The following is a 25000-nucleotide window of genomic DNA, read 5'->3' on the forward strand; positions in this document are numbered from 1 at the left end:
GTTGGGAATGTCCGCCGGGTTGACGGACGGGTCCGGCTCGCGGAACTTCGGGACATCCTTCCGGGGTTGAATGTTCTTGGGGATGCCGAAACTGGCCAGAGCCGCGGCCGCCGACGAGGTCGGAATCAGCACATTCTTCGAGGGAGATTTCTTCTGATAGTTGAACAACGGATGACCCTTGCCCTGCATGAGCGACGACGACGACGATCCGCCGGACTGCTTCAGCGGGATGTTGACGTTGTTCTTGGAGCTGTTGGTCGGGTTCAGCTTGGTGAGATTATACTGGATGTCCTTCTTGGACGAGGGCAGAATCTGGTGCTGCTGTCCGTAGACCGGATTCGGGGCCGGCATGCTGGCCATCGGTTGCTGGTACGGTCCCGTGTACGGCGCCGACTTGATCGGGGTCATTCCGTACTGCTGGTTCGGCTGGTAGACGGCGTTCGAGGTCAGATGCTTCTGCAGCTGCAGCGGTTCGTGGGGAACTTCGGCGGTGGCGCCCACGAGTTGTGGCTGGTGCTGTTGCGGGATTTCGTACGGAATCAGTGGACTCGCGTACGAGTGGATCAGATGGGGACTGTTGGCACTGTTGTTGTTGTTGCCCTTCTGGCTCTTTCCCGGGGCCACGATCGGTCCTCCCGGCATCATCTGCTGCTGCTGCTGCATTTGTGCTTGTGCTATCGAATTCTTGTTCGCCTTTCCGCCGGCCTGTTTGTTGGTTTGATATGGTGTCTTCGTCTTGTTCTGGTTCTTTTTCGAAACGGAAGACTTCCGGGGTCGTTCCGTGTTTTTATTGCTGTTTCTGCCCTGCGCCGGTTTCGGATTGTTGAAGTTGTTGTTGCTCATATTCTGAGGCATCGGCACCATCGGAGCCATTCCAAAGTTGTTGGGCGACGTGAGGTTATTGTGGGGTGACATTGGACCTGTTGCTACCGCTGGGATCTGCTGCTGCTGCTGCTGCGTTGGGAACTGCTGATGGAAGGTCACAATCGGTGACTGCGGCGGCATCAGCGGTTCCTGCTTTTGCAGCTCCTGGTACAGCTGTGGCTTCTTCCTCAGCGGCGAATCGTCGTCGATCGGAACCGGCGAGCTGAGCGCCGGCAATGGCTCGATCGGGTACGATCGCTTCAGATCATTGTTGATGTAACTCTTGTTGGCGGCCTCGACAAACTGAAAGCAAATCACAATCACCATAAAGAACCCACTCGAAATCACAAATATCTTACCGGATCAGCCGTTACGACGGGAGGATGCACCACGTTCAGAGTAGGTTCCGGCGCAGCAGCTGGCAATGCCGCGACCATCGGTTCGTCCGCTTCCTCTTTAATTTCAATCGGAACCGCTGCTTGGGCCAGCTTTGCCTGTTCCAGCAGCAGCTTCTGCTTGCGTTCCTCTTCCTGTTGTTGCTCCTTCTGGAGGCGGTTCTGCGAAGTCTCGAACGGGTGCGGAAGTTTGCTGTTTTCGCGCGTTATCTGCTCGCAGACCGTGTTGGCGATGTAGGACAGGGCCGTGTACGGGGCCGTCCGCGGGAGGATGGGGAACGTGCGGCGACCCTCGCGGCTCCAATCTTGGGTGCTGTTTGGGCCGGAAATGCTGCGAAAGAAAATAAACAGTTTAGGACAGTGCATCCTCACGAAGAATTGACACTACGTCGTGGTCGTGCTAACTTGTCGCCCGTCGATTTTGGGCCAAATTTAGTTAAAAGGACGCCTTTTGTGTACCTTTCAAAGAGCAATTCTCTACGAAATCGGTCTTTTTTAGAATTTTATTTTTTGTATTTTTAAAATTTGACTGAAACTTTTTTGGTGCCTTCGGTATGCTCAAAGAAGCTATTTTGCATCATTAGTTTGTCCATATAAATTTTCCATACAAATTTGGCAGCTGTCCATACAAAAATGGTGTATGAAAATTCAAAAATCTGTATCTTTTGAAGGATTTTTTTTTATCGATTTGATGTCTTCGGCAAAGTTGTAGGTATAGATATTAGGCTGTTTCATCCAAACAAAAAAGTTCTCAGAATCAGGCAAACCGAGGTTCCCCTAGTAGAGGATACCCATAGGGACTCTCATGCCAAATATCAGCCCATTTGGTTGAGGATTGACCTGTCCCCAGCTGTTTAAAGTTTACATGGAAATTACTATGGGATTTTTGTGCTTTTCGTTTAATCGTTCCTACAGGTCTGGGGACAACATGGATTCACTCGGAATAAAGACAGGTGTGTAGGGGATGGTCCAATGAACAAATTCCAGATGGAATTAGGGTTGTCCATTCTGTCCCCAAGGTGCGCATTGGATCGACGTCCGGTGTCTCCAGAATCAACGATTCACCCTTCAAATGTACGCATTGTCCCTAGTATGCTATGACGGCTAGCTGAAAATTACGACGCCCCATGCCAGATGGTGAACACGTGGCAGAGTATTAACTCAAGTTTCGGCTCAGAAACATACTTTAAAGTAATAAAATTATAATTTTTGATGTTCCTGTAACAATTTGAACTATTCCAAATAACGTAACATGATGATTTTGTAATAATAATGCAATCGATGCTTCCCCACGTGTTCACCGTCTGACATGGGGCGTCGTAATTTACAGCTAGCCATCATAGCATACTAAGCACAATGCGTACATTTGAAGGGTGAATCGTTGATTCTGGAGACACCGGACGTCGATCCAATGCGCACCTTGGGGACAGAATGGGCAAACCTAATTCCTTCTGGAATTTGTTCATTGGACCATCCTCTACCCACCTGTCTTTATTCCGAGTGAATCCATGTTGTCCCCAGACCTGTAGGAACGATTGAACGAAAAGCACAAAAATCCCATAGTAATTTCCATGTAAACTTTAAACCGCTGGGGACAGGCCAATTCTCAACCAAATGGGCTGATATTTGGCATGAGAGTCCCTATGGGTATCCTCTACTAGGGGAACCTCGGTTTGCCGTAATCTGAGAACTTTTTTGTTTGGCTGAAACACCCTATTAGATATAGACTACACTGAAAAAAAATTATAAACGGTGTAATGTGTAAGCAGATCGTAGAATATTCGAGTAAAGTTAGACAGTTAGAAAGAGTAATAAGTGCGCAAACAAGGAAAAACATTAAGCGTGCAAAAACATCGAACACAATTCGCCACCGAGGATCGCCTTGACAGCACAACGCGTGCTACAATTTTCTTGCGCCGCAACCACAACACACAATCGTCGCGACTCGCTCACACCAGCAGGGGGAAAAGGACAACACTTCCGTCGCTGCAGAAAAAGCCAGCTGCCATCAGAAACCATCGCAAATCCATCTGGTGCGGATCGTTCCGTACGCTGCGCGGAAAAAACCACGTGCAAGTGCGTCGCGCGTGTGTGCAGTTGCCGTATCGGGGGAAATTGGTGCGGCCAACGCCACAGAAGAGCTCGCCAGCCGAAGGAGGAACCGGGCTGGATTGTTCGCCTTGTAGCCGCACGGAACAGCCACGAAACGTCCGCGGATCACCTGATAGGCTGAGACAGCGTCGGGTGAGTGACCGCGTTAGAACCTCGGAGAATCGCGCTATATCTCGTTTTTTGCCAGCAGCGGCTCGAGCGCATCCTCGCAAGCGTGCAGGCACACCCACACGTGGGACGGTCGTGCCAGAGAATCGGAACAAGGACCAAGGGCACCGGAAACGTCCAAGCACACCGCTGGAAGCGGTAACCACCCCGTCCAGAGACCACCAGGACGCCGAAGGAACGCCGGTGAGTTGCTAAGGGCAAAAAAGGAGTTTCGTTGCATTAATCCGATCCATTATTGTGCCAGATTTGCTGCCAAATCACCATTCGAACACCGGTGAAAGAGAACCGTGTGAAGACCCACGAGGATCGTCCAGAACCGAAGGCCAGTTCAGCAACGATCGGTGAGTCAGCTCGTAGGGAGGAAGAAGACACCCATTTAACACTCCTTATTCCCAGCCAGGCCCAGTCTCGCCGAAGATCAAGAGAGCGGAGAAAGAAGGCCGCGGAAAACAAAAGGGATTGCTTGCGAGCGTGAGTCAGCAACAAAAACCGGGTCGATGAGGCAGCTAATGGGTGAACCTTTCTCATCCCATGTAGGATCCCTTTTTCTGCGGAGGCTTAGAACGGCCCTAATCTGCGCGGTACCGGAGCAGCAACACGGGCGAAGCTCGCACGAGACGGCCGGGACGTCACCGCGAGAGTTTTCGCGAGCGATCGGATTCGTTTGGCGGATCAACAGCGTCGAGAGACGCGGGGCGAGTTGGTGTCAGGCACCAATCGCGAGGGCGCGGGAGAGAGGCCAGCTAGCCAGCTGTGCGAGGGCAGCGGCGTCGACCGGTGCTGAAGAAGTGTGGGGCAGTCGAGTTCACCGCGGGCAGACCAGCCTACGTGGTCAGGAGCAGAGCGGGCCAAGTTGACACGCGCGCCCGGATCGAGCAAAGAAGCTGCGGCTGGTGTCGTCTGCGGAAGGCGGCAAGAAGGTGATCGCCTAGATCACCTGCGTGCAGCGATCCTGCGGGCCGCGAGCGGCCAAGACAGAGTACGCGTTCGTCGGTGTGGCTGTCCAGCGACGTGCGAGCACGCGGGTACCGAAGAAAAAGAAGCAAAGCATGAGTGAGTAAGAAAATCAGGCCTGATTTAGAGTTTAAGAATCGCTACGGCGAACGTGATGTTTGTAGTTGTACGGTAAAATACAGTAATATGCAGAAACTTGCACTTGTTGGGTTTGTACCGCCTTTCTGAGCTAGTTTGAAGAAAGTCTCACAACAAATGGCGCCCAACTAAATTCGAACCAAATTTATGCTGTATTTGTAAGATTATGAGATTTTTGTAAGCCCGTCGTGGTGAGTTTTTCTGATACCGTACCGATTCATGTTGTAGATATTTTGTAAACCATTTGTGGCAAAAATTAAAGTTATGTTTTAAAGTTCTTGTTGTTTGGGATAATTTTGCTTTGAAGACCTTTTGAGAGTTCAGCGAAGATGATGGAGGTTAATCCCATTGATCTGAGCAATGAAGAACTCAACTTTGAGTTAGAGCTTCGTGGTGTAGCAGGCCTTGGGCCGATGACGCACAGAATTAAGTGTACGACACTAGAGAAAGTTATGCAAGCTGATTTGAAGTCGGGGAGAATTTACGCATCCTCGTCTCACGTGGTGGATGGTTCGTCGGAGATTAAAATCTGTCAATCGCGGATCAATCGTTTGTTGCCCCAAATTATCACCGGAATAGAACGGAACAATATCGCTTTCCTCGAACCAATCGTGTCGCGCTTGAACCATTACTACAATCGGCTCACCCTGGTTTCGCCGCCGTCCGCGGACATGCGAGAAGAATGGACAGGAGTGCGAGACACGATAACGCGTACGAAACGGCAAGTTTTCCGAATTCTTTACCCAGCCAACCAGTCAACAAATCAGTACAGTGTCAGTTCGGTTTCAAACTCCACAGCGCCGGCGCACAACAGCACAGCGGTCAGCAGCGGTAGCGCTCAGCAAAACAATCAGCTATCGCTAGCAGGTGCAGTTGGGGGCGATTCGTCGGGCATGGAGAGAGGAAGTTCTGCAAGCGCGCGAGGAGCATCAACCGGAGCCATCCCGAAAAGGACATCGGACCAAAGCGTGAATGATCTGCTACTTCTGTCGGGTCAAGCTTCGGCGCAAGCCAGCAACGCAGCAGCACAAGCACGTGGAGGACAAGGCTTACCGGTCGATCCAAGGCCGCATTTGCTAGGTCGAGGACGAGGGCGGCCAATTTTCAACCCGAATCATCATCAGCGCAACCCTCAGCCACTACCACCGAACCTAGGACGAGACATTACTCCACCGCCACGGCTGGGGAACGATGACGCAGAATACAACGAACTGAGGGATCGGGTACTGTGTGATCTGCTTCGCCGCGAACGTCAACCAGCCGAAGGCGCGCGAATTCCGAAGGCAATCCACAACTGGCCATTCAAGTTCCGTGGAACGAAAGATTCTACCAACCTGAACACGTTCCTGGATCGAGTAGAATCATTCGCTCTCTCGGAAGGAGTCAATAACGCGATGTTGCTGCGGGCGATCAAGCACCTGCTGCAGGACGACGCTCTGGATTGGTACAGCCGTGCGCTCAACGAAGGAGAATTGGACACCTGGGAGAACTTTAAGCTGATGATCCGCCAAGAGTACCTGTCGAGCCACCACGGCCAGCTGCTGCGCGAAGAAGCATCGTCGAGATACCAAGGCGCAAACGAAAAGTTCCAGAAGTACTATCGGGATATCTCTGCGCTCTTCCGCTTCGTGCAACCGCCGATGTCACAGGAGGACAAGTTTTTCATACTGAAAAAGAACATGAACCCAGAGTACGCAACCATCCTGGCGTCGGCAAGACCGCAGACAATCCAAGACATGGTCGAAGTTTGCAACGCCTATGACGACACGCGTACGCTTCTCACACACCAGCGTCGAACGCCAATCCCGCACAGTTCGCTTCTCGAGCCAAATCTGGCCACACCCAGTGGTTCGCAGCGCTCACAAGCAAACAACGCAGGATGGCAGAGGTTTGGCGGCAGGGTGAATGCGATCGACAGTCGGGAAGAGAACCAGGACAGGCGAGGGAGATACGACGCAGCAAGCGCGGACCAGCGGGACAACCTGGACGAGGACGATTGGACGGAACAGATAGAACAACTGACGCAGCAGATTTGTGCGATCCGTACACAGTTTCAGAAACGCAGCAACGAACAGTACAGAAGAGGAGGAAACTATGCAGGACAGCGTTGGCAATCCCATCAACAACATCCGGTAGCAGAAGAACAGCAGCCGATGGGGGCAAGAAACAACCATCAGCAAAGCGAGTCCGCGCAACCGCGAGTCAACCAGCGTAGTCCAGAACAAGTAGCGACAAGACCAAGGGCGGAACAAAGACAAGGCACGTTGTTGTGTTGGAATTGCGACGAAGAGGGACACCGTTTCACTGATTGTGACAAAGCGCAAGCCGTGTTCTTCTGCTACAGATGTGGCCGCAAAGGATACACGCTCAGAAACTGTCCGGAGTGCTACGCAGAACAGGGAAACGGTCAAGCGGGGAGCCAGTAGCAGAGGGTTCAACCTCCTCGCGTCAATTCTACAATCCCTCGAATTATCCTGAACTCCAACACATCAACTCAATTATCATCAACACCGGAAGCGACAACCGTCCACACGCGACGATCAACATATTGGGCAAAGAGATCACCGGTCTGCTGGACAGCGGAGCGAACTGTTCGCTTCTCGGAGGAGCTTGGGTGGACATCGTAGACGAACTGCAGCTGAAGAGAGGAACACTCAAGGGCGGCATCCAAACAGCGGACGGAACGAACCACGAGATCGAGGAGTTTGCGAACCTACCAATAGCGTACAACGGAAGACACGAAACGATTCCAGTTCTGCTGATCCCTTCGCTACCAAACTCTTTGATTCTCGGCATGAACTTTTGGGAAGCCTTCGGAGTCAAAGCAATCTGCTGTTCGATCACGACAAAACCAATCGAAACCGAACCGGATCCGGAACCCATGCGAGAACTCAACAAGCAGGAACAGTGGCAGCTGGACAAGGCGATCGCGAAGTTTCCGTGTAGCCGGGAAGGCATGATCGGACGCACTACGAAGTACGTGCACCGAATTGACATTGGAGAGGCGAAACCGAAGAAGCAGAGGGTCTACGTCATGTCGAAGTACGTGCTGGATGAGGTCAACAAGGAGGTCGACCGGATGCTCGCGCTGGACGTGATCGAAGAAGCAATGTTCAGTCCCTGGAACAACCCGCTGGTGGCGGTGAAGAAGAAAACGGGCCAGTATAGAGTGTGTCTGGACGCGCGCTACCTGAACTCGATCATGCAGAACGAAGGGCACCCGATTCCACAGATCGCCAACATCATCAACAACCTGGGCGGCTGCAGGTACATCTCGTCGATCGACTTGAAGGACGCATTCTGGCAGTTGCCGCTGGAAAAGGAGTCAAGACCAATGACAGCGTTTACTGTACCGGGACGTGGCCACTTCCAGTTCAAGGTTGTACCGTTTGGGTTGTGTACAGCGAGCCAAGCCCTGGCGCGCTTGATGACGCATCTATTCGCCGATCTCGAGCCGCATGTTTTCCACTACCTAGACGACGTGATCATCTGTTCCAGGAATTTTGACGAACATCTTAGGCTGCTGAACATCGTTGCCGAGCGACTGAGGGACGCAAACCTTACGATATCTCCAGACAAGTCGAAATTCTGCCGCAGCGAGATGAAGTACCTGGGATACGTGCTGAACGAAAACGGCTGGAAGGTCGACGAAGGCAAGGTAGCGTGTATTGTGAAGTTTCCGAGACCAGAGAACAGAAAGGACGTGCAACGTTTCTTGGGGCTTTGCGGTTGGTATCGTCGTTTTATCGCCAACTTCTCGTGCATTGCAGTACCGCTCACCGAGCTAACGAAAGCGAAAGTCAAGTTCAAGTGGACTCCGGCCGCTGAGGACGCGTTCGTGAAGCTGAAGTCGTTGCTAGTGTCTGCGCCCGTTCTGGCCATGCCGGACTACTCGAAGCCGTTCAACATAGCGTGTGACGCAAGCGACACGGCCATCGGTGCGGTACTCGCGCAAGAGATCGACGGAGAGGAACATCCGATCGCGTACTTCTCGCAAAAGCTGTCCGCTTCGGAGCGCAACTACTCGGTGACGGAAAGGGAATGTTTAGCGGTCATCAGAGCAATTGAACACTTTCGTGGTTACGTCGAAGGAGTAAGATTCACGGTGTACTGCGACCACTCGGCTCTGACGTACTTGCGATCGATCAAGAACCCTACCGCGCTGATGTGCAGATGGATTTTGCGGCTAAACGCGTTTGACTTCAAGATCGAGTACCGAAAAGGATCGTGCAACGTCGTCCCCGACGCGCTCTCAAGGATTGTTGCGTCGCTGGTGTTTGCGGTGAAGGCGATGGACGACAGCTGGTACAAGCGAATGAAGCAGAGCGTGGAAAAACAGCCGGACAAGTTTCCGGACTTCAAAGTTGCGAACGGCGAGCTGTACAAGAACTGTCGCTGCAAGGATGAATTGGGAAATACGGTGCACAAATGGAAGAAAGCGGTGCCGTTGGGCGAAAGAGCAGACGTGATCAGCAAGTTCCACGATTCGGTGACCGGTGCGCACTTGGGATTCCAGAAAACGTGGCAAAAGCTGCAGAACTTCTACTACTGGCCAAAGATGCAGCAAGACGTTGGTCGTTACGTTCGCTCCTGTGCGGTCTGTAAGGCCAGCAAAGCGCCAAACACCAAGATGATGCCGACGATGGGAAAGCTCAAGCCAGCGCGCGTGCCCTGGGAACTCATCTCGATCGATTTTGTGGGTCCACTGCCGAGGTCGAAAGACGGGAACACGGTTCTGCTCGTGATTGTAGACTGGGTAACGAAGTACGTGATCGCGCACCCCATGCGAAGCGCTGACACGTGCAAGATGGTGGCGTTCTTGGAGAAAGAAGTCTTTTTGCGTTATTCCAGGCCAAGGATCGTGCTCAGCGACAACGGCAAGCAGTTTGTGTCAGCAGCGTTCAAATCGCTTCTCGCACGGCACAAGATCGAGCACATGACCACCGCATACTACTGCCCGATGGTCAACAACGCCGAGCGCGTCAACAGAGTGCTGGTCACCTGCATCCGAGCACTGCTCGACGAGGATCACCGTTCCTGGGACGAGAACTTGCCGTCGATTGTTGCGGCGATCAACAGCGCGAAGCACGAAGCCACCGGGGTAAGCCCGCACTTTGCGAATTTTGGAAGGGACCTGATTCTGCATACCGATCTGTACAAACAGCAAGATCTGAACGCGCCGGACGACCCAAAGCTCGCACAGGATTTGCGTCTGTCGAAAATCAAGCGAATCCACGAGTTCGTCATCCAGAAGATCAAGAACAACCACGAGAAGTCCAAGCAGCGATACAACCTGCGCACTCGAGCCGTGTCGTTCAAAGTGGGAGAACTTGTTTGGCGGAAGCTGTTCTCGTTGTCGTCTAAAGCAGATCACGTCAACCAGAAGCTCAACCCGAAGTACGTTCCGGCGATCGTGAAGGCGGTGCTCGGCCACAACCTGTACGAGCTGGAGGACATCTCGAGTGGCAAGCGAGGACGGTACCACGCCAAAGACCTGAAGTCCGACTGATTCTACATTCCCAAAGCTATGTCTGCAACCAAAAGGTTGCTAACCAGATCGACAAGAACAACAAACACGCAAAGCGGTAAACATGTCATCTGAGGAACGAGGAGGAGAAAAGTCATCAAGCTGTTTTGCAGCGGTATGACACAGCCAGCTATGTAGCCTTCATACCACGCGAGGAGGACCAGACCAAACAACACACGGTGCGAAGCACAGCGCAAGCAACCGGGATAGCGAGGAACCAGTAGGAGAGTCCGGAACGTTGAAGCGCGCCGAGGACAACAGTAACAGCACTGGCTTACCGTGTAGTGCAGTGCCGACGAAGACAAGCCTCGTGCAGAGGTTCTGGACGCAGCACGCACTGACCGCAGGAGGGCAGCAACTGGAGCAGCTTCGACGCAGGACAGCCGCTGGAGAACCGACACCCCGGGAACGCTGACGCTGGAGGAAACCGGACAAGAAACCACAACAACCACCGAGCACAAGCGCTTCTTGGGCCCTGAGCGCAAGCGTCGGCGAGAAAAACCCGATTCAGATCAGAAATCTTGCTATGAGCGTGCCAGCTCCAAACTTCTCAAAACACCTAGGGGTAAAACACTTTCTCTCGCCTGGACCGGCACAATTCGTCCAGTGTCGTCACGATTCAGCTCACTCTCAGGTCTTCGGTCGTTGAGGCATCACCATGACACTACCATCAAAAGCAACGCGAATCTAGGGCGCGGATGTTCAGTCGGGAAACCGCTGGATTTAACCCTTAGCCGGACTCATGGTGATAGGAGACGGGGAAATCCTCTCAAACCTCCGGGAATCGACCACTCTCTCACGACTATGTCGACTTTGTCGTTTGAGAGCTTCTAGAGTGCTAATCGTTCTCTCCACCGATTTTGACACCTAGATTCTAAGCAATTTATCCCTAATCCTTTCGTTATTTATTGTTCAATGTTAGATGTAGAGCTTGCAGTTAATCTTCAGATTATTAGCTGTAAAGATCATTGAATGTTGCCATTTGGGGGCACGCCAGAAGGATGCAACAAGAACTGCGCTGGAGGCGCTCTGGGCCAGGTCATCGTTGGCCAACTGATCGTTCTCTGTGTGGCCGTGCAGTCACAGCTTCGAGTTTGTTTACGTTTAGTATCGCTTGATCAAGATTTGGAGAGCAAGGCGGGCTCTCGCACTGAAGTTTTGTTAGTTTGTTTGTGATGTAATTCACACCGATCAGAATTGGCCTCCAGCACGCTTCGAAAGGAAGTGAAGTTTGAAAATTTTCCGTGTGGAACTACCGTACCACACGGAAAATTTTTGCCCAAATGGTAGGACTGTGTAATGTGTAAGCAGATCGTAGAATATTCGAGTAAAGTTAGACAGTTAGAAAGAGTAATAAGTGCGCAAACAAGGAAAAACATTAAGCGTGCAAAAACATCGAACACAATTCGCCACCGAGGATCGCCTTGACAGCACAACGCGTGCTACAATTTTCTTGCGCCGCAACCACAACACACAATCGTCGCGACTCGCTCACACCAGCAGGGGGAAAAGGACAACACTTCCGTCGCTGCAGAAAAAGCCAGCTGCCATCAGAAACCATCGCAAATCCATCTGGTGCGGATCGTTCCGTACGCTGCGCGGAAAAAACCACGTGCAAGTGCGTCGCGCGTGTGTGCAGTTGCCGTATCGGGGGAAATTGGTGCGGCCAACGCCACAGAAGAGCTCGCCAGCCGAAGGAGGAACCGGGCTGGATTGTTCGCCTTGTAGCCGCACGGAACAGCCACGAAACGTCCGCGGATCACCTGATAGGCTGAGACAGCGTCGGGTGAGTGACCGCGTTAGAACCTCGGAGGATCGCACTATATCTCGTTTTTTGCCAGCAGCGGCTCGAGCGCATCCTCGCAAGCGTGCAGGCACACCCACACGTGGGACGGTCGTGCCAGAGTATCGGAACAAGGACCAAGGGCACCGGAAACGTCCAAGCACACCGCTGGAAGCGGTAACCACCCCGTCCAGAGACCACCAGGACGCCGAAGGAACGCCGGTGAGTTGCTAAGGGCAAAAAAGGAGTTTCGTTGCATTAATCCGATCCATTATTGTGCCAGATTTGCTGCCAAATCACCATTCGAACACCGGTGAAAGAGAACCGTGTGAAGACCCACGAGGATCGTCCAGAACCGAAGGCCAGTTCAGCAACGATCGGTGAGTCAGCTCGTAGGGAGGAAGAAGACACCCATTTAACACTCCTTATTCCCAGCCAGGCCCAGTCTCGCCGAAGATCAAGAGAGCGGAGAAAGAAGGCCGCGGAAAACAAAAGGGATTGCTTGCGAGCGTGAGTCAGCAACAAAAACCGGGTCGATGAGGCAGCTAATGGGTGAACCTTTCTCATCCCATGTAGGATCCCTTTTTCTGCGGAGGCTTAGAACGGCCCTAATCTGCGCGGTACCGGAGCAGCAACACGGGCGAAGCTTGCACGAGACGGCCGGGACGTCACCGCGAGGGTTTTCGCGAGCGATCGGATTCGTTTGGCGGATCAACAGCGTCGAGAGACGCGGGGCGAGTTGGTGTCAGGCACCAATCGCGAGGGCGCGGGAGAGAGGCCAGCTAGCCAGCTGTGCGAGGGCAGCGGCGTCGACCGGTGCTGAAGAAGTGTGGGGCAGTCGAGTTCACCGCGGGCAGACCAGCCCACGTGGTCAGGAGCAGAGCGGGCCAAGTCGACACGCGCGCCCGGAACGAGCAAAGAAGCTGCGGCTGGTGTCGTCTGCGGAAGGCGGCAAGAAGGTGATCGCCTAGATCACCTGCGTGCAGCGATCCTGTGGGCCGCGAGCGGCCAAGACAGAGTACGCGTTCGTCGGTGTGGCTGTCCAGCGACGTGCGAGCACGCGGGTGCCGAAGAAAAAGAAGCCAAGCATGAGTGAGTAAGAAAATCAGGCCTGATTTAGAGTTTAAGAATCGCTACGGCGAACGTGATGTTCATAGTTGTACGGTAAAATACAGTGATATGCAGAAACTTGCACTTGTTGGGTTGGTACCGCCTTTCTGAGCTAGTTTGAAGAAAGTCTCACAACAACGGTGAAAATTTTTTTGGTGATTTTTTATTTAACTTTTTGTTACTATAAGGCTTCATCCATAAAGTACGTCACGCTAAAATCACCCAAAATTTACCCCCCCCCTCCCCCCATTTGTCACGCATACTTATAACACACAATGTCACACTTTCTCAGACCCCCCTCCCCCCCCTAGAGCGTGACATACTTTATGAATGACGCCTAACATGATTTGCAAAAAAAACATTATTTTTATTTTTTTATATGTTTTAGAGGACATTAAATGCCAACTTTTCAGAAATTTCCAGGTTGTGCAAAAAAACTTTGACCGAATTATGATTTTTTTAATCAATACTGATTTAAAAAAATTTAAATATTGGTCGCCAAAATTTTTCCACTTCATTTTTCGAAGTAAAATCAAATTTGCAATCAAAAATTACTTTAGTGAAATTTTGATAAGAGGCACCGTTTTCAAGTTAAGGCCAATTTTAAGTAATTTTTTTCTGAAAATAGTCGCAGTTTTTCTTTTATTTTTTAATTATTGCACATGTTTGGCCACTTTTGAAAAAAAAATATCCATCATTTTCTAATGTCGATATTTCAGCAACTAATGGTCCGATTTTCAATGTTATAACATGAAATATTTGTGAAATTTTCCGATCTTTTCGAAAACAATATTTTCAAAACTTTCAAGTCAAGACTAATATTTTAAAAGGGCCAAACATTCAATATTACGCTTTTTTAAAATGTTAGTCTTGATTTAAAATTTTTGAAAATATTTTTTCGAAAAGATCGGAAAATTTCACGAATGTTTCATATTTTAACATTGAAAATCGGACCATTAGTTGCTGAGATATCGACATTAAAAAATGGTGGCTTGTTTGTGTGAGACTTAGAAAACATCAATTTTCCTGTTTTTAAACCTTTGCATTACAATATCTCAGCAACTAAGGGTCGTATCAACAAAGTTCAAAAAAGAGAATTTTCTCAGCTTTTCAAAAATATTTTTTTCAAAAGTGGGCAAAAATGTGCATTAATTTAAAAAATTATTAACTGCGACTATTTTCAAAAAAGTCACTCAAATATGGATTTAACTTGAAAACGATGCACTTTATCAAAATTTCAATAAAGTACTTTTTGATTGCAATTTTTTTTTGTTTTATTATAGAGACTTTACACCATTGTGCATTCGTCTCTTCAAGGTGGATAGTGAAAGAGGAAAGATTACAGAGTTTTAAATCACTTGTCTGGCGATATTTCAATAATTGTTGCCATGCCTGTTGTCTAACGATTTCTGTCTATGTTTCAAATATTTAGCCACAGAGTAATCCAGAGGGAGCAGTCCGAACAAAAGTCATTCAAATGTTTGGCTCCGTTACGGGTTTACCCTTTGGAATCATAGCAGCTAGTGGCGTTATGTTTGAGCGTTACCAGCCTGGTTAAGAAAATTTTTCATCATAGTAAACTCCGGTTTTTTCTACTTGACTTTGTTTTGACAAGTGCAAAGCTTTGAATAGCATTGGTTGTTGGAAATGTGAGTTCCTCTTTTCAAAATTTATAAAAATAATCAATTTAGAATCAGGAGAAAAATCTTGAACTTTGTTTGCAGTTTGAATTGTTTGTAGAAAAGAAGAATGCTGTCGGTATTTGGGAATTCCTGGAGTCACTTCGTTAGCTCAAATTAATGGGGATGAATTAATAGCTGAGTCTCGAGTGCTCGTAGATCAATTTCGGTCTTATTGTGACAAAACATTTCAATTGGAATGACAAAAATACACATGAAAAACAATACTTGTTTCTTCAGCATTGCATTTAGTCGTCACTTCCATCAATAAAACTGACAATGTCTCTAATCACAGAAATGAGGAAAGTTAGACAAAGATGAAAACAACAAAACGTAATGTACCTCCAAAATTAATTGTTTCAACACATCCATATCTTTGTTGTTCCCTTGACGTTATTCGCCAAAAATTGCTGAAATTATCAGTTAGTTAGTTGTCCTAATTAACGAGCCTTTCAGCTATAAACGCTGTTTCGGCTCGGCAAGAAACTATCAAGTAAATCCCAGTATTTGCCGATTTTGATAACAAGCCACGTAAAATTTGCTGTGTTGCACACGCTTCGGTCACAAGTAGATATTTGACTTCAATCGGATGGTGCACCGTAACAGGTTAGAAAAATAATCTCACACTTAAATCTCGTTAATGTTTTCGTGAAAATTTTTTTGGCCTTCTGTTTCATTTCTCCATTTTTTTCGTTATCAATTTATTCAATTCAATATTTAAGAGTCATCAGAGAAAATAACTTTGTTGATATCGGGAATGTGAAAATTTTTGACAACCTTACAATGTCATCTAGCCGACTAGATCGCTGTGCAAAAAATGTAACGCATTGAACGTCAGTTTGCTCCGAGCGTTACGACAAGCGACATTTTGCTGAAGGGGCGATGTACCACGATGTACCGCGTAACGCAACCATAAATTAAAAGCCAGTGCTCCCTCTGGATTACTCTGTGATTTAGCGGAATATTTAGAGAGTGAATTATCAAGTTCTTCAAGTATATCTTCGTCCTCTTCTTCCAGGGATTTAGAAGTTATCTCACAACATTTTTTCTTATAATATTTTGCTTTTATGACATCTTCATCTTCTTCATCTGTTTCATCTGCAGCCATCTCTCTTCGTTTTGTTGTTAATTCGTCATCCGTGTCCAAATATGCCTGTAAGCGCTTCCGGGTTTTGCGAGTGTGCTTAGAAAGCACGGTCTCGAATCCATCGTTGTCTTCTTCGTCAATTTCACTTGTTTGCATTGCATATAGGTCAGGATCACTGTTTTTGCTTTTACTGCTGCTGCTGCTGCTTGGCTCAGGTTCAATCGGTGGTGTACTGCTTTTTTGGTTCACCTTTTTACTCGAATCCGCACATTTTTTGTTCTTTGCTTTGAGTTTGCAAAGCGATTTTTTGCCTATAATCGTCACTGCTGCAGCAGCATTGTTTATAGTGATTGATTTCGGCGTTGGCTGTTTCAGCAAGATCCGCAGGGTCCGAACTCCATTTGGGACTCCTGGGAAGAAGTTAATCCAGCGGTCGTTGGTGATGGTCAAAATTTCGCCGTATTTACTCATCACTTTGACTACGTCGTCATTGCTTATGCCTAGAGGTAGGTCAAGCACACGAACTTCCGTAGCGTTGTTGTCCAGGTACCTAGATCGGGATTTTGCAACCCTGATATAAATCCAGAACCACACTGTTTTTGTCTACGGTGCACATTTTTAAAAAAAGCGGCGACGCGCACACAAACTGCGGACTGGCGTTGAAAATGCGACTTGTAAGGTCGGCGGTTACTTTGCAACTGGATTGCAAATTTGATTTTACATCGAAAAGTGAAGTTGAAATTTTTTTGCGACCAATATTTCAATTTTTTGAAAAAAAACAGTATTGATTAAAAAAATCATAACTCGCTCGAAAAGTTGGCATTTTATGTCCTCTAAAACAAATCAAAAAATAAAAAAAAATAAAAAAAGTGTTTTTTGTAAATCAAGTTATAGTGATAAAAAGTTAAATAAAAAGTCACCAAATTTTTTTTTTACCATGTATCATTTTTTTCCAATGTAGTCCGTATCCATACCTAAAACTTTGCCGAAGACACCAAATCGATCAACAAATTCCTTCAAAAGATACAGATTTTTGAATTTTCATACATCATTTTTGTATGGCCAGCTGCCAAATTTGTATGGAAAATTATATGGACAAACTAGTGATGCAAAATGGCTTCTTTGGGCATACCGAAGGCACCAAAAAAGTTTCAGTCGGATTAAAAAATACAAAAAAAATCGAATGACTGAAATCTGAGAGAACTGCTCAATAGTAATATTTGTGTTAATTCTTTAATCATTCCATAAATTGAGTAAGGGCTCGAACCGCACTTGCTTAAGGGGTTACATACATGTAGAAAATCACAAAATTTCATTTTACAGAAAATTCACTAAATTTACTAAAAAGATGATTTTCAATAACTCCTGAAAGTTTCACGAAGATATTTTATGACTGGACTGAGTAAGAGACGATTCAAGTTCACAATTTCGCCATGCGCAAAGCGAACTGTCAAACTTTTTGAACGTTTTTCTCTAAACAAGAAGTTGATTTACGGGTGCCACGATATCTCAAGATGGGATGGACCAAATTGGCTGAAATTTTAAGTGAAGACTCCCAAGACATATTCCGTGTGCATGACGAAGTCCGATTTTATAATTTTACTTTTTAAAAAAATACAAAAATCAAAAACTGACGTTTTTTGATATGAAAAATATAAAAATTAATAATCTTTTATTAAAATTAAGATTTTGAAAATCGGCCTTCATCATGCACACGGGACCAGTTTAACGAGTTTTCACCAAAAATTTGAGCTGATTTGGTCAAAGCAGTGTTGAGATATCGTGGCACCCGTTTTTTGAAACTGCTAACTTAAAATAGCTATATCTCGGCAATGGTACATTCAAATGTCTTCATATTTATTTTGATAATATATGAAAATGTACATTTAAATGCCCTGCAGACAGATTATAAAAAAAAATAAAATGTGTGCCCACACCAACCTCGGACATTTTTGACGATTTACATGTATGTAACCCCTTAAGTAAAAGGTGAAGTTTCAAAACAATGGAAGTGAAGGAAATATAGAATAGAAGGAAATAGATTTTTTCAGCACAAGTCGTACATTTCTGGAGTTTTTTTTGAAAAGGTCCAATAAACCAAATTTCCAGTTTTTGCTTTTTGAGTGTTTTTGAAACCGCCTTGAGTCAGGGGAATCAAAAAACACCCAAAAAGCAAAAACTGAAAATTTGTTTTATTGGACCTTTTCAAAAAAAAAACTCCAGATTTATTCATTGAGGTTTACCGAGTTAGATAAATATGATGAGAGCTGAAAAATTTTTTGCTTATAACATTTTTTGCAGTTCCGAAAAACGCTTTTTGAATGGAATTTTATGCCCAACATCCATGTGTTAGGTCAATTCACCGTTCAAAACAAAAAAAAAATTGAAAAATGTTACTTTTCGATACAGGTGTTGAAAAGTTAAACTTTTCAGCACTCATTTTAGTCTACTTTTCAGCACTGGTATTGAAAGGTATTTTTTTTCGTAAAGGTTCCTACTAATATTCAATATGATGTGGTAATGAAAAAAGGAAAAACACTGCTCAAATGATCTGTAAATTGTTGCAAGTGTAGAAAACAAATTATGCAAGTCGAAATTGGAGCCTAACATTTCAAAAGGGCACATAACTTTTGTAAACAATAGTGTATCCCTTTCACTCAAATGACAGTTTACATAAGGTGTGAAAGGGACACACTCTTGTTTATAAAATTTATGTGCCCTAATGAAATGGCAAGCACGAATTATGCATTATTACCAATTAGTAGCGCTAGTGATTTTTCACGGCAAAAAAATAATCAAAATTACGCGTGATGTTAGTTTTTGAAACCACGGATTTCACGACACTCTAAAATCTGCTCAAAATAAACATAAAAATACTTATTTTAAGCATATTTATGTACAGCAAAGTGTCTAAAAAAGTAAGCAGTAGTTCAAGATACAAATAAAACCACCTCACAAATATTATTCAATTTCCAAAAAAATATTGGTTAAATTTCTTGAAATTATGCAGAATTTGCTTCAGCTCAATTGGGATTTAGCTATTTTAATCTTAATGAGATTTTCGAAATTGATTTTGCTAAAACATTTCTAAATCGAAGCGAAACCTAAAAGTAGAATTAGCAAAATAAATGTAAAATAAATAAATAATATTAGTTTTTGCGACAAGTTGCAAAAAGAGGATTTTTTCAGCACGAGTCGTACATTTATCCTACGAGGTTCACCGAGTTGGATAAATACGAAGAGTGTTGAAAAAATCCAGTTTTGCAACGAATTCCATACAACATTTTTTGCAATTCCAAAAAACACACACTGAGTGATATTTTATGTCAAATTTTCATGTATTTTGTCAATAAATCGTTTAAATCAAAAAAAATGTTGAAAAGTGTTACTTTTCGAAACAAGTGCTGAAAAGTTCAACTTTTCAGCACCCATTTGAGTGCTGAAAAGTAGAACTTTTCAGCATTTATTTTGGAAAGTGTTGCTATTCGATTCTGTTATTTTTGGTACAAAAAAGTATGCAATTTCGTCGTTCAAGAATGACAGGAAAAGTAAGTAGTTTCACAACGGAATTGCAAAAAGATATTTTTTGCAATCAAACAAAGATCAGGCAAATTTCATTTGTAAAGTAAAAAATATATTTATTTGTATGATATCATAAAAAATTCAAAGTAAACTTTACTTCAACCTGTGTTGTATTTTAAGCCTAAAAAACTTCATTTATAACCAAATATAAAAATTCTCTTCTCTTCAAAATATAAAATACCGTAAACCGGGGTGACTTTGATAGAATTTCAATTTGTTTTCAGCATATTTTCCAACAGGTAAGGTTTTTCTCAAGATTGTTATTTTTAAAACATGTACTGGGGTAGACTACACAAAGTCCATGCACTATTTCGGAATAAAAGTTTTTTCAATAATGTTTTGAAAATAGTTACGTTAAAAATTCTTAGTTTTAATTCCGGGGTGACTTTGATAGTCATAGTTTTTCTTGTTAAAATCATATTTAAGATATTCAAACTTTATTTGTACCCTAAATGTACCATCACTTACTGATATAGTTTTTAAGAAAAAAAAATTTTATATTTAGTTAACTAAGTGTATAAGCTTTTAATCAAAATACATATAAATTTAAGGTAAAATTGTTAAAAAGTCGAAATTTCGCCTAAAATTTGTTAAAACTGTTTTTTTTTATAAAATTATCGATTTATTTTTTTTTACAGAATTTGAAACACGAATCACAAGTTTTCACATTTTAGATGAAATTTATTTAACTGGAATTGCTTATAAATTTGGAGATTTTTTTTAAATGGTGTTTCAAAAACACATATTATTTATTATTTACAAATTTATTTAACCTTCTCCTAGTGGAAAATTGTCCAAAGAATCCGAAAATGCATTCCGTTTTCCGATTAAAAATCATGTTCATTGAGAAAATCATGACACTTTGAGAAGTTTAAAATAATGACTTTCATCAAAATTTTCTTAACTATAGTTAACTAACTATTTAAACTTGTTAAAATTTTATGAAAAGTTCTTCTTGAGATACTTTGAACACTTCTCTACCACGGTCGGTATGTTTCTAAACCATTCCTTACGTATTTTAATTGTAATCTTCATTTGGCGGAAAAATCGCAAACCTATCAAAGTCACCCCGGCTATCAAAGTCACCCCGTTTAACAGTAGCTTTTTTTTACTTTTTTTTTACTGTAGTTTTCAGGGTGACCACTCAAATTCCATTTTCAAATTCCCGACTTTTTCCCGACTTTTTTCCAGACTTCTTATCTGAAGAATGATTTCAAACAAAAAACTTTCTATAAGAAAAGTCAATATTAACCACCGAAAAAAAAAATCTAAATGAATTAAAAAAATATCCAAATATAGGCATTTTTTGAAAATACAGAAACTAAACAACAAATAATAATGAAAACTTCAAAAATTTAATTTCATTATTATGATTTAGAGTAGAAACACAAACAATTAGTCTTTGAAAAAATAATCGAAAGTTCAACAATACTTACAACTTCCATGATATTTTTTAAATTGGCAAACGTATAGTTTTTGATATTTTTTTTAACTTCATCATCATTTTAAATCAAAGAATGATTAAAACGTAATTGCTGTTAATATTCATTCAAAGGATTAAGAAAAATGTCAAGGAATTCATAAAAGAAAATGTTTTTGCCAAGTTCCCTTTTTAATTATGTAATTTTTTATATTGAATTTTTTAATCAATGTTAATTTTTCTAGTAGTCAGTATTTAACTGTTTTTTTTTTTCAATCAAAATTCAGTTTGATATGATTTTATGTTTTCCCACTTATTTTAAGCGACTGTTTGAAGAGACAATTTTTTTAAATAATTATGCAAGAACTCAAAATTTCTTGGATTATTTTTTTGCAATTTCAATATTTTCTTTATGTTTTCAAAACGTAAAAATCTTTTTCAATTTTGGATTTTATTCGATATTTAAGTTTTCCGCAAACTGAAAATCAAGCTTTATCTATGCTGCCCATGTTCGCATAAATGTCCCATATGCAAAAACAGCAAGCTGAGAAAAACGCATTTGAAGTTTGTCCCACGCATAAGGCTACGTGTTAAGTTTTCACAAAAAAAACTGGATTTACTCCTGATTTCTAAAACAAAGTACTGGATGTTATAGGCTTTTTTGAAAGAGCACACGATTTTGAACAAAACTGCATCAATAACTCAAAAGTGATGAAAATGCATATGGGACATTTATGCGATCATGGGCAGTATGGTAGGTAATTTACCCATCCTCACAAAAAAAAGTTCAAGGGCAACATTTGAAAAAAAACACATTTTCAATTACTTAATGAATTTAGTTAAACAATTACAAATATTTAACCAAAAATATCATGAAAATCTGTGTCAGACTCCAATATTCATAAAGATTTTAAAGGTCTTAAACAGCTTTTCCATACTCAAATATATTGAAATAGTGAAAATAACCTTAAATTTAAAGTAAGTTACTAAAGCAGAAATGAGTGAATTCAATTTGAGAATTGTACAAAATATTACAAAATTTATTCAAGAGTAAAAAAAGCTCAGAATTCCCGACTTTTTGACATAAAATCAAAAATTCCCGACTTTTTCCCGATTTTTGGCGGATTTTGACGAATTCCCGACTTTTTCCCGACTTTCCCGATTTCCCGACTTGAGTGGCCACCCTGCAGTTTTCAATAACGTTATTATACATTTTTGTGAAGTCAAGAGATTTTGTTAGAAATTTTCAATTAATTATCTATACATCGAAAAATATTGTAATGAACGATATCTTCAAAAAAAAAAAAAATCTAAATTTGCCTTGCATTTTTGTTTAATTGGGTCCTAAAATTAAGCTTAAATTTTTGGATATTATTGCTCAGAGCGATAAAGCTTATTTTTCTTTGTAAAATGACTCTTTGTACGACTGCAAAGGATTTAATTTTTAGATCAATTTTGAAAAATCATCTTCGCGATCCTTCTTGACAGATAAGGTCCTACTTGACAGCTCGTTCCAAGAGGACCATAGTTGATCCATCGAAAAAATGTTGTATTATGATTTTTTTTTTGCATTAAAATGAAAAAAAGTGGTCAGAAATGGTTTTTAATCGTGTTTTTTTACCGATGTATATTAAAATTTATATAGAGCTTTAGGACCCAATTTGCTTTACAAAGCTTACAAATAAAAAAAAAATCAATGCTTTATTGCTCTGAAAAGCAATTTTTCTTACAACTATTTCAAATTTCGCGGCATTTCACGGTATTTACTAAATTTCACGGATTACGCGGCTTCCGCGAAATCGCGAAAAATCACTAGCCTTACCAATTAGTTAAAAAAGGGGGAAAAGGGGTGTTTGGGGATGGCGAATGTTAAATTGATTTTGCCAAACCAACGGAATACAAACTCAAGGGTGTCAAACTATCGGATTTTAAGTGTAGCTGTAAAATGAAGTTCGAATAGTTTCCAGTTTTGGATTTGTCATCATACTGCATTTTGATAACTGTTTAAGATTTATTATTGCAGGTAGAGCTCAAATAAGAGTCACAGAGAGAATAGATTTCTGATTTTGAACAGCGTTTTTATACTGAAATCAAGTAACAAATAACTTGGTGAGAAGTGGGAAACTGGCAATTTGCATGCAATCAGCACACAAATCTTAACGAGAATACGAATACGGTACGAGAATTTCCTCTGATTAAAGCGGACATTTTCCACTACTTACCTTTGATGTTGTGTAAAATTGCTCCAGTTATTTAATTATACTGATTGTGTTACGGTTTTCACCTTTTAACACAGTGAAACCTCATCTGGGGTGAATAGGGACAGCAATTTGAGCAGTATTAATGCTCAACGATTAACATTACTGTGTTGAACTCGACTAAAGTTCAGCAAATTTCTTCTTCGCGAATGTCCCTATTCGCCCCAGATTCTGTTACACAGAATAAAACACTTAAAATTACGCTTATGTTTACAAAACGGCCTCGTCCACTCCCCCTTCGTACTCACATTTCGGCCACCGTCGTGAGCCGCTCGTCGTTGGCCACCCGCCGCGCTTCGGCCTTGTGGCGGTCCTGCGAAATATGCAGCAGCTTCCGCAGTTCCTCGAGGATGCGTGCCTTCTCCTTGCAAAGCGCACCCTGCGCCCGGAACGTACTCATCACGCTGGAGTACGTGTCCAGTTCTGTTGCGGCCACCATCGGGACGGGCCATCCCCGAGAAGCACCGAGTTCCAATCGAATCCAACACAGGGTGCAGGCGAAGATGAAAGAGCAGAAAATATTGTTAGGCAAAGGCAAGCTCCCAAGCAGGGAAGGCGAAAATGGCAAAAATTGCGCGGCCACAAAACTTACCCAACCGACGCAACATCCCGCGGCTCTCGTCCCGGGTCATGTCCAGCTTGAGGGGCCACATCCTGCCCAACTCCGCGCTCTCACACACTCTAGGGGTCACAAAAATTGTCCTTCTGTTGGCGTTTTTCAGTTTTGCCTCGCAAACGCCACTTTCGTTTCGTTTCGTTCGGGCACCACTTTTTGGCGTGTGTGCGCGGCGCGATTTTCCTAGGGGGCTTGTTCCGCGGGGGCACCCTGGGACAAATGGCACTGCTGCTCACACCACACGGTTCAAAATGTCTTTACATAGCTGACCCGCGGTCGGGTCCACGGCACGGGAAAACACTTCTCCTGGGCGACGATTCCAAAACAAGCGAAGAAATCCGTCGTACAAAAATTCAACACTCGCATAATATGCCCTCCTCTTCCATTTCTGTTTATGAAACGTCAAAACTCATCGCTGGCAACACCAACTTTTTTCCTCATGATGCGTGCGGCAGCACTGACAAAAGTTGCGGCGACGCTTCAAAACAAACGCCAAACGAGGGGTGTTTGTTTGGGTGGGAAAAAATGAACACCATCAGAAACAAAGATACACGCAAAATCCACATAACACAGATCCATGCAAGGGGGAAGAAACTAATAAAAACTTTACTTATTATATTAATAAGTATACTAAAACCCAAGGGGTAGGACAAAGAGTAACTGAGTGACTCAATTTCTCACAATTACTCAATGTTACTCAAAGTTACTCAATTTTCCTCTAGAACGATTTTTCAGTCAGGTTACGGAATATTTGAATACGTATAGATTGACAGATGAGCGCGACAATTAGGTTAGAAAATTTTTCCCCAATTTCTCAAATTTAGAGCCGATTTCGGTGGAAAAGGAATCTTTCCAGTAGGTTTATCGGAAGGCCATTTACTATTAAGGCCTGGAGGATATACTGCTGTCGATATGGTGACCAAGTTGAGACCCCTTTATGGCCGTTAAGCGTACCCGTTCCGGCCAACTGTTGACCTCTTGCCAGTTCCAAGTGACCCCAGCACTGGTCCGCTGCGACAATCTCAGGCTACGAGACCGCTGCACGAACAAAACGGTTCCATCGGTTGATTCTTAATAAATACCACTGTCGCAGCCGTCGGAACGGTCCCAGCTGAAAAATTGTGTGAGATTTTGGCCACGTTGACGTCCATGGCGCTGGATTCTGACACAAACTCGATTCGTGTTTGTGATATCAGACACCGCCGCTAATGACGCTGATACTCATGAAAACTTAATTTAATTTTGAGTTTTTCTACTGACGCGAAATCCGAAATGTTTGGCACAGGGCCCAATTTTCTTCAATAAAA

The 25000-nt window shown here is 43.9% G+C and overlaps 1 protein-coding gene and 1 long non-coding RNA gene across 3 annotated transcripts; one reads left to right on the forward strand and one right to left on the reverse strand.

The window, feature by feature from the left end:
- Positions 1–6: 6 nt before the first annotated feature.
- Positions 7–24101, reverse strand: LOC120427588 (BRCA2-interacting transcriptional repressor EMSY; the record flags this gene model as incomplete). Its single annotated transcript, XM_052711537.1, has 4 exons — positions 23670–24101; positions 23326–23500; positions 1224–1590; positions 7–1167 (listed from the first exon to the last, which is right to left on the reverse strand). Coding segments are annotated over exons 1-4 (1764 nt in total), but the record flags the coding sequence as incomplete, so codon positions are not given.
- LOC120427615 (uncharacterized) lies at positions 3018–4216 on the forward strand. 2 transcript variants are annotated; one of them, XR_005606927.2, is made up of 3 exons: positions 3018–3503; positions 3562–3880; positions 3936–4216. It is a non-coding gene; the product is annotated as an uncharacterized LOC120427615 (long non-coding RNA). The 2 variants fall into 2 exon arrangements; XR_005606926.2 differs by having other exon boundaries at positions 3562–3722; positions 3784–4216.
- Positions 24102–25000: the final 899 nt, after the last annotated feature.

Source organism: Culex pipiens, unplaced genomic scaffold, assembly GCF_016801865.2.
Source record: "Culex pipiens pallens isolate TS unplaced genomic scaffold, TS_CPP_V2 Cpp_Un0102, whole genome shotgun sequence".
Taxonomy (NCBI): Eukaryota; Metazoa; Arthropoda; class Insecta; order Diptera; family Culicidae; genus Culex; species Culex pipiens.